Raw genomic sequence first — 12,835 nt, forward strand, 5'->3', positions numbered from 1 at the left:
CCTCCCATTTGGCCAAAGGACTCCCTCAGAGCAGGCCCAGTGCAAGGCCTTTCGCAGCCTGGGAGGGAAAGAACGCACGCTTCAGCCCAGTGGGGAAAAGGGTTGACAAGGGCGGGATTCGAACCCACACAAAGCAGAGCACAGTGAAATAGCAGTCCATCACCTTCACCACTCGACCACCTCGTCAAGAGTGGGGCACCGACAGCCGTCCCTGGGTGGGCTCAAACCACCATCCTTCTGGTTAAGAGCCAGACGCACTGACCCATTGCACCACAGAGACCTGGGCAGGGCTGCCTCTCGGCCTCCCTTGGCCTGAGGTTTCAGGGCCGGGATGGTTTGGTGACACGTAGATTCACAAGGCACAACACAGCCCTCCTTCCCCCCATCCAGCAGAGTGGCGCAGCGGGAGCGTGCTGGGCCCATAACCCAGAGGTCGATGGATCGAAACCATCCTCTGCTAGGTGGTTGTGACCCTTTGCTTTTGCCTCGGAAACCCCTCAAAGGAAAGAGGGGGCCCTTTCTGCCACAGGCTGGGGTCCTTTAGGCCAAATGTTACTTAAACATTCAGCCTCCTCATTTCCTCTAGCAACAAGCCCAGAACAAGGGACTTACTGCTTTATCCAGAATGCCTCTTAGCCAGGCAGCCCCAGGCCAGACTTCCCTTTGTGAGGGCTAGGGTGACCTGACCCTATGGACAGGGCTCTTGTATGTTTAACAGTTGTGTTGAAAAGGAAATTTCAGTAGGTGTCATTGGTATGCATGCAGCACGGGTGAAATTCCCTCTTCATCACAGCAGTTAAAGTTGCAGGAGCCCTACCCTCTTTTTTATCTGGTCAAGAAGGCAGGGCTCCTGCAGCTTTAACTGTTGAGATGAAGCGGGAATTTCACCAGGTGCTGCATGCATACCAATGACACCTGCTGAAATTCTCTTTTCTATACAACTGTTAAAGATAGAATCATAGAATAGCAGAGTTGGAAGGGGCCTACAAGGCCATCGAGTCCAACCCCCTGCTCAATGCAGGAATCCACCCTAAAGCATCCCTGACAGATGCTTGTCCAGCTGCCTCTTGAAGGCCTCTAGTGTGGGAGAGCCCACAACCTCCCTAGGTAACTGATTCCATTGTCGCACTGCTCTAACAGTCAGGAAGTTTTTTCTGATGTCCAGACAGAATATGGCTTCCTTTAACTTGAGTCCATTATTCCGTGTCCTGCACTCTGGGAGGATCGAGAAGAGATCCTGGCCCTCCTCTGTGTGACAACCTTTTAAATATTTGAAGAGTGCTATCCTGTCTCCCCTCAATCTTCTCTTCTCCAGGCTAAACATGCCCAGTTCTTTCAGTCTCTCTTCGTAGGGCTTTGTTTCCAGACCCCTGATCATCCTGGTTGCCCTCCTCTGAACACGCTTCAGCTTGTCTGCGTCCTTCTTGAATTGCGGAGCCCAGAACTGGACGCAGTACTCTAGATGAGGTCTAACCAGGGCCGAATAGAGAGGAACCAGTACCTCACGTGATTTAGAAGCTATACTTCTATTAATGCAGCCCAAAAGAGCATTTGCCTTTCTTGCAGCCATATCGCACTGTTGGCTCATATTCAGCTTGCGATCTACAACAATTCCAAGATCCTTCTCGTTTGTAGTATTGCTGAGCCAAGTATCCCCCATCTTGTAACTGTGCCTTTGGTTTCTATTTCCTAAATATAGAACTTGGCATTTATACAGGAGCCCGGTCCTCCTTTCCACATGGTCACCCTAAATTTACCTCATTTGTTCAGCACTCCAAAATCCTCGGATAGGAAGCAGTACAGAAATATTGTTAATGAATAAATTGTAAACAAAAGACTTCCCTAACCGGGAATCGAACCCGGGCCGTGGCGGTGAGAGCTTCGAATCCTGACCACTAGACCACCAGGGTTGGGTAAAAATGCTCTGCATTCCTCCACTTCAGATCTGACTGCAGGTGATGCTAATATGGGGGGTGGGGGTGGGGGAAAAGCTTTAGCCACCCTTGGCAACAAGCCTCAGACTAGAAATCATTTGTTCTGCAACTACTGTTTCTCAGACAACCATCCCAGCAGCTACAAGAAAGCGTGTCCTTCAGCAGGCTATGTCTTCTGCCACTCTGAAATGCCCCAACTCTGGGTGGTGTTGGTGGGGAACCCTGGGAGTGCCCACTTCCCTTCAGGCTTCTTGCCAGGGAAAGAAATGGCGCTCCTTCACTGAGTCCGTGGTGTCTGGAGACATCAAGCAAGGTTGCCAAACTTTAGGGTGACCCTATGGAAAGGAGGACCGGGTTTCTGTATCTTTAACTGTTGTATTGAAAAGGGAATGGTATGTATGCAGCACCCGGTGAAATTCCCTCTGCATCACATCAGTTAAAGCTGCAGGAGCCCTGCCTGTCAGGGTATGGATTTTTATTGTCCAGATTTTTGTGACAACCAGAGCTGAGGCAAGTCTTGAGGAAGAGGAAGATTGCATCAGGCTAAGTCATTGCATCAGCCAATGTCAAGGGTTAATTGACAATTGGGATATGGAGTTAATTGATTAATTGAATCATGTGATCTGCTATAGCTGTATATAAAGAGTGTCTGTACAGTTTGTAAACTCTCTCCTGTGTGATGTATTTCTGAACGTGTTACGTTTCGTGAGTATTGATTGTATGTCTTGATCCTGCAAATATCTACCTCAAAGTAAATGTTATATTCGTGTTTACTGAACCTCTTGCAGTGCTTTATTCCTAGTCCTGTGGAGCATTCATATTATTCCTGCTATAAAGCTAACTCAGTATCCTGGAAAAATCAGCTGAAACTCTGCTATCTACAGGCTTTGCTTCCAACTGAGCTGTGTTGAGCCAGAGAAGAGAAGTCAGTAGCTTCTAATAGTTTTTCTCCAAGCGCAGATTGTTTGCATTCCCTGACACTGCCCTCTTTTGTATCTGGTCACTCTAGGCAGGGCTCCTGCAACTTGAACTGTTGTGATGAAGAGGGAGTTTCACCAGGTGCTACCTGCACACAAATGACACCTGCTGAATTTCCCTTTTCTATACAACTGTTAAAGAGACGGGAGGCCAGTCCTCCTTTCCATAGGGTCACCTTAATGGTGCCCGCTGCTCTAAGAAGGCTGATTTTGCTTGAGTCAAATCAAACCCGGCTTGTCCAGAAGACGACACCTTGGCAAGAGCTCGACCTTCCAGAAGTCAGGAAGGAAACAAAAGGCCTTCTTCCCTGGCCGGGAATCGAACCCGGGCCGCGGCGGTGAGAGCGCCGAATCCTGACCACTAGACCACCAGGGAGAAAGGCGAGGCTGAAGCCTTTACAGCCCAGTTTGTCAGCTAATGGTTCAATGCCAAGAGAAACCTCCGCTGGAATGGCACTGCTTCTGCCGGTCAAATGGGACCCCTTGGTGGAAGCACATTGACGTTGCTGAGGTAAATGTGCCGTCCTGACCAGCAGTGACAAGTGTCCTCTAAGCCTTCACGTGATTTGATTTGAGGCACCGAAGGCCTGATTTGTGTAGCCCCAACATCACTGCACTGCAGGATGGCCCCAGAGCCACCAGTTCCATTGGACTCTGGTGCCCAGCTATGGAAGTGGCCAAGTTGGCACAGGAAAATTGTGTTTCTGTAGTGTAGCAGCTATCACGTTTGCCTCATATGCAAAAGGTCCCTGGATCGAAGCTGGGCCCAGTCTCTGTGGCGCAATAGGTCAGCGTGTCTGGCTGTTAACCAGAAGGATGGTGGTTTGAGCCCACCCAGGGATGGCTGTGGGTGCCCCACTCTTGACGAGGTGGCCGAGTGGTGAAGGCGATGGACTGCTAATCCATTGTGCATGCGTGGGTTCGAAGCCCACCCTCGTCGAGCCTTTTCCCTACCGGCAGGAGGCCCTCGGCCGAAACATTTGACTGTCTTTGCTATTTTTAGCGCTCAGAAGGGCAAAAAGCAGAGGAAGGCATGCGCCAGCCAGGACTCGAACCCGGGTCATAAGCTTGGGAACCTCGCATGATGCCTCTACACTACTGGCACAGCTGACGAGGGCCTTGCAAAAGATGACAAGCAGCTCTCCACCTACCTCGATGGGCTCAGGTCCTTCACAGTGGCTGAGGATTTGGGCTACCAAAGGAAAAGCCTCCCATGGGCCTTCTTGGCTGGGAGGCGTTCAGAGCCGAGCAGACCACCGGTCCTGGGCCAATTTTCATAGAAAAGGAGGGGGCTGCCTATTACTCTTTTTAGCACACATAGCATCACCGCCAGTGGCAGGAAGGGACCCCTCTTTCCTTTGCCGGGGGTCAGAGGCAAAAGGAAAAGGCAGCTGCTGCCTAGCAGAGGATGGTTTCGATCCACCGGCCTCTGGGTTATGGGCCCAGCACGCTCCCGCTGCGCCACTCTGCTGGATGGGGGAAGGAGAGCTGTGTTGTGCCTTGTGAATCTACGTGTCACCGAACCATCCCCAGCCCTGAAACCTCAGGCCGACAGGCAGCCCTGCCCAGGTCTCTGTGGCACAAGGGGTCAGCGCGTCTGGCTGTTAACCAGAAGGATGGTGGTACGAGCCCACCCAGGGGCAGCTGAGGGTGCCCCACTCTTGACGAGGTGCCCGAGTGATGAAGGTGATGGACTGCTAATCCACTGTGCTCTGCATCTCACCCTCGTCAAGACTTTTCCCACTGGCAGGAGGCCCTCAGCCAAAACGCTTGGATGTCTTGGTTATCTTTAGCTCCCGGAATGCAAAAGTCAAAGGAAAGCATGCACCGGTCGGGACTTGAACCCGGGTCCCAAGATTAGGAACCTTCCATGATGTCCCTATACTACTGCTACGACTGATGAAGGCCTTGCAGAAGATGGCAAGAGGCTCTTCAGATTCCCTCAGGCGTTCAGATATTTTGTGGCGGGTGAGGGTTTAGCTAGCCCCAAAAAATCTGCCACAGGGCTGCCTAGCCATGAGCAAATCAGGCCGGAGCAGATAAGTGGTTCTAGGTCTTTTGCCAGCAAGAGTCCGGTCAAAAGTGGATCTCTTCCTTCAGACTGAAGGCAGTTCCTGTGGGATGGAACGAGGCAGAAGAGTGATGATTTTGGCTTGCAAACCACGAGGGAGAGATGCATAGCAGACAGCTGAAGTTGGGTTTTTTTTGCCCCAACATGCATCACCTTACACTTGCTGACATTGAACCGCATCTGCCATTTGGACGCCCACTCTCCCAGCTTGGAGAGATCCTTTTGGAGCTCTTCACAATCCTATTGTGTTTTAACAACCTTAAATGATTTGGTGTCGTCAGCAAACTTGGCCCCTTCACTGCTCACTCCTAATTCCAGATCATTTATGAACAAGTTGAAAAGAATTGTTCCCAATACCAATCCCTGTGGGGCCCCACTATTTACTTCTTTCCATCGGGAGAATTGACCATTTATTCCTACTCTCTGTTTTCTGTTCTTTAACCAGTTACTGATCCATAAGAGGACCTCTCCTCTTATTCCATGTCTACTAAGTTTATTCAGGAGTCTTTGGTGGGAGATTTTATCAAAAGCCTTTTGGAAATCCAATAAACAATATCCACCAGATCACCCCTGTCTGCATGTTTGTTGACACTCTTAAAGAATTCTAGTAGATTGGTGAGCTGGGCTATCAAGTAGGGTGACCCTATGGAAAGGAGGACAGGGCTCCTGTAGCTTCAACAGTTATATAGAAAAGGGAATTTCACCAAGTGTCATTGGTATGCATGCAGCACCTGGTGTAATTCCCTCTTCACCACAACAGTTAAAGATACAGGAGCCCTGTCCTCTTTTTCATAGGTTCACCCTATGTCAAGGCTTTCACCTCGCCTTTCTCCCTGGTGGTCTAGTGGTCAGGATTCGGCGCTCTCACCGCCGCGGCCCGGGTTCGATTCCCGGCCAGGGAAGAAGGCCTTTTGTTTCCTCCCTGACTTCTGGAAGGTCGAGCTCTTGCCAAGGTGTCGTCTTCTGGACGTCTGGGAGGTTGAGCTTTGCCCACAAAAGGCAGCCAGGCTGTTTCCCCTGGCAGCCTTCTTAGCGCAGCAGGCAGCGCGTCAGTCTCATAATCTGAAGGTCCTGAGTTCGATCCTCAGAGAAGGCAGCTCTGCTTTTGCGATGGGGATGGGATGGGATCAGCGCTGTGCACACCAGCACTTTCTCAGAGGAGGCGAAGGGGAGGCTTTCCCAGGAAGGGTTTTGGTGTAGTCCAGAGGTGCACAACCTTTTCATCCCTGCTTTTGGATGTGGGACACACACACAGATACACACCCACTCTTCCTCCCCCCCCCTGTACAAACTCACACACATATACATATTCGCACGCACACCTCTCAGCACACAGGGATGGAGAGTTTAAACCTCCCTTTCCTGCCCACTGGGATCTACGGATTCCTGGAGTTGGGAGAGGCAATCCCCAGCAGAAAATGCTGTTTCTCTGGCTAATAGCAGAGGAAAAATGGCAATCTGGTTGCCGGGACCACTGGAGGTTGAGTCAGGCTCTTGCATCTCTCATCCTGCAATGGTCTGCCAGGCAGGGTCGCTGTTGAACCTCTCCCAAACCCCAAAGAGATAGCTGTGAACAGCACATGAACAGTACCCCCCCTCGCCAGATCAGCTGGGCTGTGGGGGGAAATGGACAGAGTCCTGACAGGTCTGTACCAGGAACAGCCTATGTGTTTGGGAGCTGCGCACCTCTGGTCTGGACCAGTGCTTTGACTGAGACAGGATGCATATTTGAGACCCAGATGACCAGGGAGAGCAGGGCTGTACCCTTTTCTCTCTCTATTTTTTTTAATTTCCCTGTCCATCTTTCTAGTTGTTCTTAATAGTGGAACAACTATTAGGTGGATCCACAGTTGGCTACAGAATCGGACTCAAAGAGTACTTATCAATGGAACCTTCTCAAACTGGGGAGAGGCAACGAGTGGGGTACCGCAGGGCTCAGTCCTGGGCCCAGTGCTCTTCAACAGTTTTATTAATGATTTGGACGAGGAATTTGCAGATGACACAAAATTGGGTGGGATAGCTAATACCCTGGAAGACAGAAACAAACTTCAAAGTGATCTTGATAGGCTGGAGTGCTGGGCTGAAAACAACAGGATGAAATTTAATAGGGATAAATGCCAAGTTCTACATTTAGGGAATAGAAACCAAATGTACAGTTACAAGATGGGGGACACTTGGCTCAGCAATACTACAAACGAGAAGGATCTTGGAATTGTTGTAGATCACAAGCTGAATATGAGCCAACAGTGCGATATGGCTGCAAGAAAGGCAAATGCTCTTTTGGGCTGCATTAATAGAAGTATAGCTTCTAAATCACGTGAGGTACTGGTTCCTCTCTATTCGGCCATGGTTAGGCCTCATCTAGAGTATTGCGTCCAGTTCTGGGCTCCACAATTCAAGAAGGACGCAGACAAGCTGAAGTGTGTTCAGAAGAGGGCAACCAGGAGGATCAGAGGTCTGGAAACATAGCCCTATGAAGAGAGACTGAAAGAACTGGGCATGTTTAGCCTGGAGAAGAGAAGATTCAGGCCCTCCGAGGTGACTTGTTTTCTGGGTGCCGGCTGCACAGCCGGGCTGCGCAGCGCACACCCAGAAAAGTCTCCCCACTTACCTGGTGCCTCTGCCACCCGCCGCTGCTGCAGATGGGGGAGGCAGCAGGTAAGCCCCCCTCCCCCTCCCCCACTTACATGCATCCGCCGTCTGCCTCTGCCGGCTTGCGTCCGGCGGCTTCCACTGCCGACAACGCAGAAGCCCGTAAGAAGCTGTGGCCTACTTCTGGGCTTCAGCGTTGTCGGCAGTGGAAGCCACCGGATACAAGCTGGCAGTGGCAGACACAGGTAAGTGGGGAAGGGGAAGGGGGGGCTTACCTGCTGCCTCCGTCATCGCCACCATCTTTCTTTTGGCGGCTTCTGGTGCCACCGCCAGAAATGAAAGGGAGTAGGCTGTGTGATATCTTAAAATCATGCGGCTTACTCCCTTTCATTTCCGCTGGTGGCACCGGAAGCCGCCAAAAGAAAGATGGCGGCGGTGATGGAGGCAGCAAGTAAGGAGACTGGTGGGGGGGGGGCCAGCTCTGAAGCGCCGTGGCGGCTCAGAAGCTTTGGAGCCAATAGGCTTCTGCTTCGGGCCGCCTCAGCCTTTGCCCGAACCGCCTCGGATCCGGTTCGGAAGGGTCCGAACCACCCCGATCCGCTTCGGATTCGGGGTTCGGATCCGAGGCGGTGCACAGCCCTAAATACCACCATAAATGGTTGGCCGCAGGATTTCCTACACACAAACTTGTTTCCAAAGGGCATGGAGGTGTGCCAGTGTGTTGGATTGAGTGCTCTCATTCACAGGGCAGGAAAAATGAGTCTGACCAAGCTGTGGTTTCCATAGCATAGTGGTTATCATGTTGGTGTCATATTCAAAAGGTCCCTTGTTTGAAACCGGGAAGGAACATTGCCCTTCTCTTACATTGTAGGGAACTAGCGTTCCCTTTTCTCCCTGCTGAAGCTTCTTTTGGGAAAAACGTGGTTGGTGGGGGGATCTACACTACTGCTTTTAAAGCGCTTTAAAGCCCTTTGAAAACGTTTTGAAACCTGTATATGCAGTGTGTCCTGGGCCCCAACAGTTGTCAAAACTGTTATAAAGCGCTTTAAAGCAGTAGTGTAGATCCCCCCGGTGTCTCCCTGGGGAACCAATGGAGCTTAGCTGGAAGAACATTACGCTGGGCCTGTTCAGACAACGCGCTAAACCATGGTTAGGCTGCTAAGCCTTTTGCAGCAAACGGTTAGTGAGCATGTTTAAACTGTAGTTATGTAGCCACCATGGCTAGGGATGGTTCGTGCGTCATGCCATACTGTTTAGTTCAAAACGCTTAACCACTGTGGCTTAGCATGTCATCTGAACAAAGCCAATGAAGAACTAAAAGTTGTTGGACCGTTCCTGAGTTTCAGAAATCTTGCACAGCGATCTCCTTTTGCCAAGATGACTCCGGCTAAATTCAGAAGAAACCTTAAACCATGGCTTTAACCATGGTGAATAAGCCCTTTTGCTTTATTTACCATGGTTAAAGCTGTGGTTTAAGGTGTCTTCTGAACACAAGCCCAGCTTTCTGGCTTAACCACGTGGTTAAAGCTGTGGTTTAAGGTGTCTTCTGAACGGGGCCTCTCTTTGGGGGCACTGCCTAAAAGTACTCCCCCTGCTGTAGGGAACCATTGCTGAAATAGAACAGACCTACTATTATGAAATTTTGGCAAATTATATCTTGGGCAGGTGCAGGAAGGGCCTGCTTTCATTTTGTGGCACAGTGATATGTAACAAAAATCAGACCAGTTAGCACTGGGAAAGGACGCTTTTCCTTTTGCATTATGTCTGAAGCAAAAGATTGCAGCCACCTAGCCAAATTTGATTCCAGTCCATTGACCTCTGGGTTACAGGCCCAGCAGGCTCCCGCTGTGCTACTCTCTTGGCTCAGGGAAAGTGAGCTGGCAAAGGGTTTTCAGCGCTTGTGTCATCCACTGTCTCCAGACAAGGGAGGCCGAGAGGCAGCCCTGCCTGGGTCTCTGTGGTCTCTGTGGCACAATGGGTCAGCGCGTCTGTCTGTTAACCAGAAGGATGGTGGTTCGAGCCCACTCAGGGACGGCTGAAAGTGCCCACCCAGGGACGGCTGAGGGTGCCCACGCACCCCCAGATGAGATGGCCGAGAGGTGAAGGTGATGGACTGCCAATCCATTTTGCTCTGGATGCGTAGGTTCGAATCCCACCCTTGTAGACCCTTTTCCCTGGAGGCCCCAGGGCAAAAATGTTTGGCTGTCTTTGCTATCTTTAGTTCTGGGAATGAAAAGGGCAAAGGAAGGTATGTGCCAGTCAGGATTCGAACCCAAGTCGCAAGATTGGCAACCTCGCATGTTGCCTCTACAACACTGGCACAGCTGACGAGGGCCTTGCAAAATATGACAAGCGGCTCTCCACCTACCTCGATGGGCTCAGGTCCTTCACAGTGGTTGAGGATTTGGGCTACCAAAGGAAAAGCCTCCCACGGGCCTTCTTGGCTTGGAGGCGTTCAGAGCCGAGCAGACCACCGGTCCTGGGCCAATTTTCATAGAAAAGGAGGGGCTGCCTATTACTCTTTTTAGCACACAGCATCACGGCCAGTGGCAGGAAGGAACCCCTCTTTCCTTTGCCGGGGTCAGAGGCAAAAGGAAAAGGCAGCAACAGCTGCCTAGCAGAGGATGGTTTCTGGGTTATGGGCCCAGCACGCTCCCACTGCGCCACTCTGCTGACTGGTATGGCTTATCAAAGCATGTATCTCCTAGCCAACCCTTGGCATGCAACCTCAGACCGAAAGGGGTGGAGGGGCAGCATCGCCCCAGTCACTGTGGTACGATCAGTCAGGGCATCTGGCTAACCAAAAGGAAGGTGATTTAAGCCTGCCCAGGAATGGCTACAGATGCCCCTCCCTCAAGGCTCTGGCCAAGTGGTGAAGGTGATGGATTGCTAAGAAATTGTATTTTGCCTGCATGGTTTGAATCCCGCCCTGAAAGGCTCTTTCTCCCACTCTTTATGCTCTTTCTAATTCAGGTCTTCTTTCCTGTATGAAAAGATTTTGAATTTTTGTTTTAGGATAGCCTTGCAGTGTCGTCTTCTGTAAATATTGCAGGTGTTGCAAACTGCATTTTTATCCCACTGTTTCCTCCAAGCAAACAGCAGATGTGCTTCTCCACCTCACTCTTTTACCCCTCCCAACAACAACCCTGCAAGGCAGGTTACTCTGAGCAAGAGCTGCTGACCTGAGCTCATCTAGGGGCTGTCTAAACGCATGGAAAGCCCCGGGGTGGGTGCGTGGTGGCGCTGCGTCAATTACACTGTATAATTTCACTTGGCACCTACATTATATGCTGTTAGATGCCAGGTGAAGGCCTTTTTATTCTCCCAGCATTTTAACAGTCTATAAATAAATTTTAACTTGGTGTTTTAAATCTGGAATTTTGCATTGCTGTTGTTTTGATCTGGTTGAGCTTTTATGTTGTATTTTATATTATGGGTTTATACTGTTGTTTTATACTTTGAATGTTTTTAATTTTTGTGAACCGCCCAGAGAGCTCCGGCTATTGGGTGGTATAGAAATGTAATAAATAAATAAATAAATAAATAAATAAATAAATAAAATACTGTGTTTCGCAGCAGCCACCGCACATCCAACCTGGAGCTTCTCAGCGAAGCTGTGTAGGGAAAACGTTGGGGACTTACCTCAGTTTTTTTCTCTGGACCAATCACCGTCTAGCCTCACTCTGGAGTCGTGGTGGAGGCACAGCTGGGTGGATGGTGACTCCTGATCGGTTGCTGTCCACTCAAGCAGAGGGCGAGAAAGTGAGTCTCATGGCTGCCGCAAAGCTGATTACTCACCGCCACCCCACACCAGCGATACCGTGGGGTTTGGTGGCGGAGTGGCACCGACTCAGCACTGTGAAGACAGCCTCTACTGAGCTTCTCAGCTGAGGGGGAATTTGAACCGGGGTAAACCCAATGCTAGTTCCAGCTGGACATCAGGAAAATTTCTAACTGGACATCAGGAAAAACTTCCTGACTGTTAGAGCAGTACGACAATGGAATCAGTTGACTGGTGAGGTTGTGGCCTCTCCCACACTAGAGGCCTTCAAGAGGCAGCTGGACAAGCATCTGTCAGGGATGCTTTAGGGTGGATGCCTGCATTGAGCAGGGGGTTGGACTCAACGGCCTTGTAGGCCCCTTCTAACGCTGCTATTCTATGATTCTATGACATGGAATAACAGGCTCAAGTTAAAGGAAGCCAGATTCCAGCTGGACATCAGGAAAATCTTCCTGACAGTTAGAGCAGTACGACAATGGACTCAGTTGCCTGGTGAGGTTGTGGGCTCTCCTACACTAGAGGCCTTCAAGAGGCAGCTGGACAGACATCTGTCAGGGATGCTTTAGGGTGGATTCCTGCATTGAGCAGGGGGTTGGACTCGATGCCCTTGTATGCCCATTCCAACGCTGCTATTCTATGATTCTATGATTCTAGTTCAACACTGAAACTGCACTTGGTTCTGATAGGTGTGCGCAAGGGGTGTGCCGGATGTGCCCAGGCACACCCTAACGTCTCAAGCAATAAGTGCCGAATTGAGAGGGCTGTTGAGTAAGGATCCAGAGGGGGGGGTCCAGACGCAGTGGAATCAGCCCTCCAGCTACTCTGCTGCCCACCCACCCCGCCCGACAGCACACCATTCCTCCCAGAAGCTGGAGTTAAAAGGAATCCTTCTGCTGGGAGCCACATTTCAAAGAGGCCAGGAGGAGGGCCCCCAAAGGCTAATATCACCTTGTGAGACTTTCCTCCGGCCAGTGTCACCACAAAAAACCCCAATGCTGGGGATTGAGGAGCGTCTCCTCATTCCCACCACCACCTGGTCAGGCAAGCTGAACGTGGAATAGGGCATCCGTGTCTATGGTGTTTCATAAATAAATGAATAAAAATAATGTCCTTTATGATTGAGAATTCAATAAAAGTTCACCTTTTAATAAATAAATAAATCCCTGGGTGCACACCCATATGAAATATGCGCGCCTATGTTGGTCCTAGAGGTTGGCTGAGTGTTGATGTGGAATTCCAACCAGACGTGCTGGACGCAAAGACTCCCCCCCACACACACACCCCTCTCCCGTTTGCAATGAAGGTAAATTGACCCCAATTGCTCTCTTGGGACAATATTGTCCAGTGCTCCATTGGATGTAACGGCTGTTGAGTCCTGGAATGGACCATGGTTTTTATCTTTTCCTTTATTTCTACAATGTCCTGCAAAACCTGGAAGAAGTGAGGAGTCAGCAGAACAAAATCACTTAAAGGTCAACTT

General features: G+C 50.4%; 1 protein-coding gene and 10 non-coding genes across 11 annotated transcripts in view; 7 read left to right on the top strand and 4 right to left on the bottom strand.

The window, feature by feature from the left end:
• The window catches only part of LOC134395601 (zinc finger protein 585A-like), a 33,277-nt gene that overhangs the window by 16,705 nt on the left and 3,737 nt on the right, over positions 1 to 12,835 (bottom strand). The window contains exon 2 of the mRNA XM_063121760.1: positions 7,670 to 7,715. Within this exon, the coding sequence (XP_062977830.1) occupies positions 7,670 to 7,715 (46 nt within the window). The remainder of the gene's footprint in view (positions 1 to 7,669; positions 7,716 to 12,835) is intronic.
• On the bottom strand, positions 207 to 280 carry TRNAK-CUU (transfer RNA lysine (anticodon CUU)). Its single transcript has one exon. It is a non-coding gene; the product is annotated as a tRNA-Lys (tRNA).
• On the top strand, positions 389 to 460 carry TRNAM-CAU (transfer RNA methionine (anticodon CAU)). The gene has a single exon. It is a non-coding gene; the product is annotated as a tRNA-Met (tRNA).
• TRNAE-CUC (transfer RNA glutamic acid (anticodon CUC)) lies at positions 3,216 to 3,287 on the bottom strand. Its single transcript has one exon. It is a non-coding gene; the product is annotated as a tRNA-Glu (tRNA).
• TRNAN-GUU (transfer RNA asparagine (anticodon GUU)) lies at positions 3,681 to 3,754 on the top strand. Its single transcript has one exon. It is a non-coding gene; the product is annotated as a tRNA-Asn (tRNA).
• On the top strand, positions 3,775 to 3,851 carry TRNAS-GCU (transfer RNA serine (anticodon GCU)). The gene has a single exon. It is a non-coding gene; the product is annotated as a tRNA-Ser (tRNA).
• TRNAM-CAU (transfer RNA methionine (anticodon CAU)) lies at positions 4,311 to 4,382 on the bottom strand. The gene has a single exon. It is a non-coding gene; the product is annotated as a tRNA-Met (tRNA).
• Positions 4,481 to 4,554, top strand: TRNAN-GUU (transfer RNA asparagine (anticodon GUU)). The gene has a single exon. It is a non-coding gene; the product is annotated as a tRNA-Asn (tRNA).
• TRNAE-CUC (transfer RNA glutamic acid (anticodon CUC)) lies at positions 5,813 to 5,884 on the top strand. Its single transcript has one exon. It is a non-coding gene; the product is annotated as a tRNA-Glu (tRNA).
• Positions 6,006 to 6,078, top strand: TRNAM-CAU (transfer RNA methionine (anticodon CAU)). The gene has a single exon. It is a non-coding gene; the product is annotated as a tRNA-Met (tRNA).
• Positions 9,535 to 9,608, top strand: TRNAN-GUU (transfer RNA asparagine (anticodon GUU)). The gene has a single exon. It is a non-coding gene; the product is annotated as a tRNA-Asn (tRNA).

This window comes from Elgaria multicarinata, chromosome 3 (assembly GCF_023053635.1).
Source record: "Elgaria multicarinata webbii isolate HBS135686 ecotype San Diego chromosome 3, rElgMul1.1.pri, whole genome shotgun sequence".
Taxonomy (NCBI): Eukaryota; Metazoa; Chordata; class Lepidosauria; order Squamata; family Anguidae; genus Elgaria; species Elgaria multicarinata.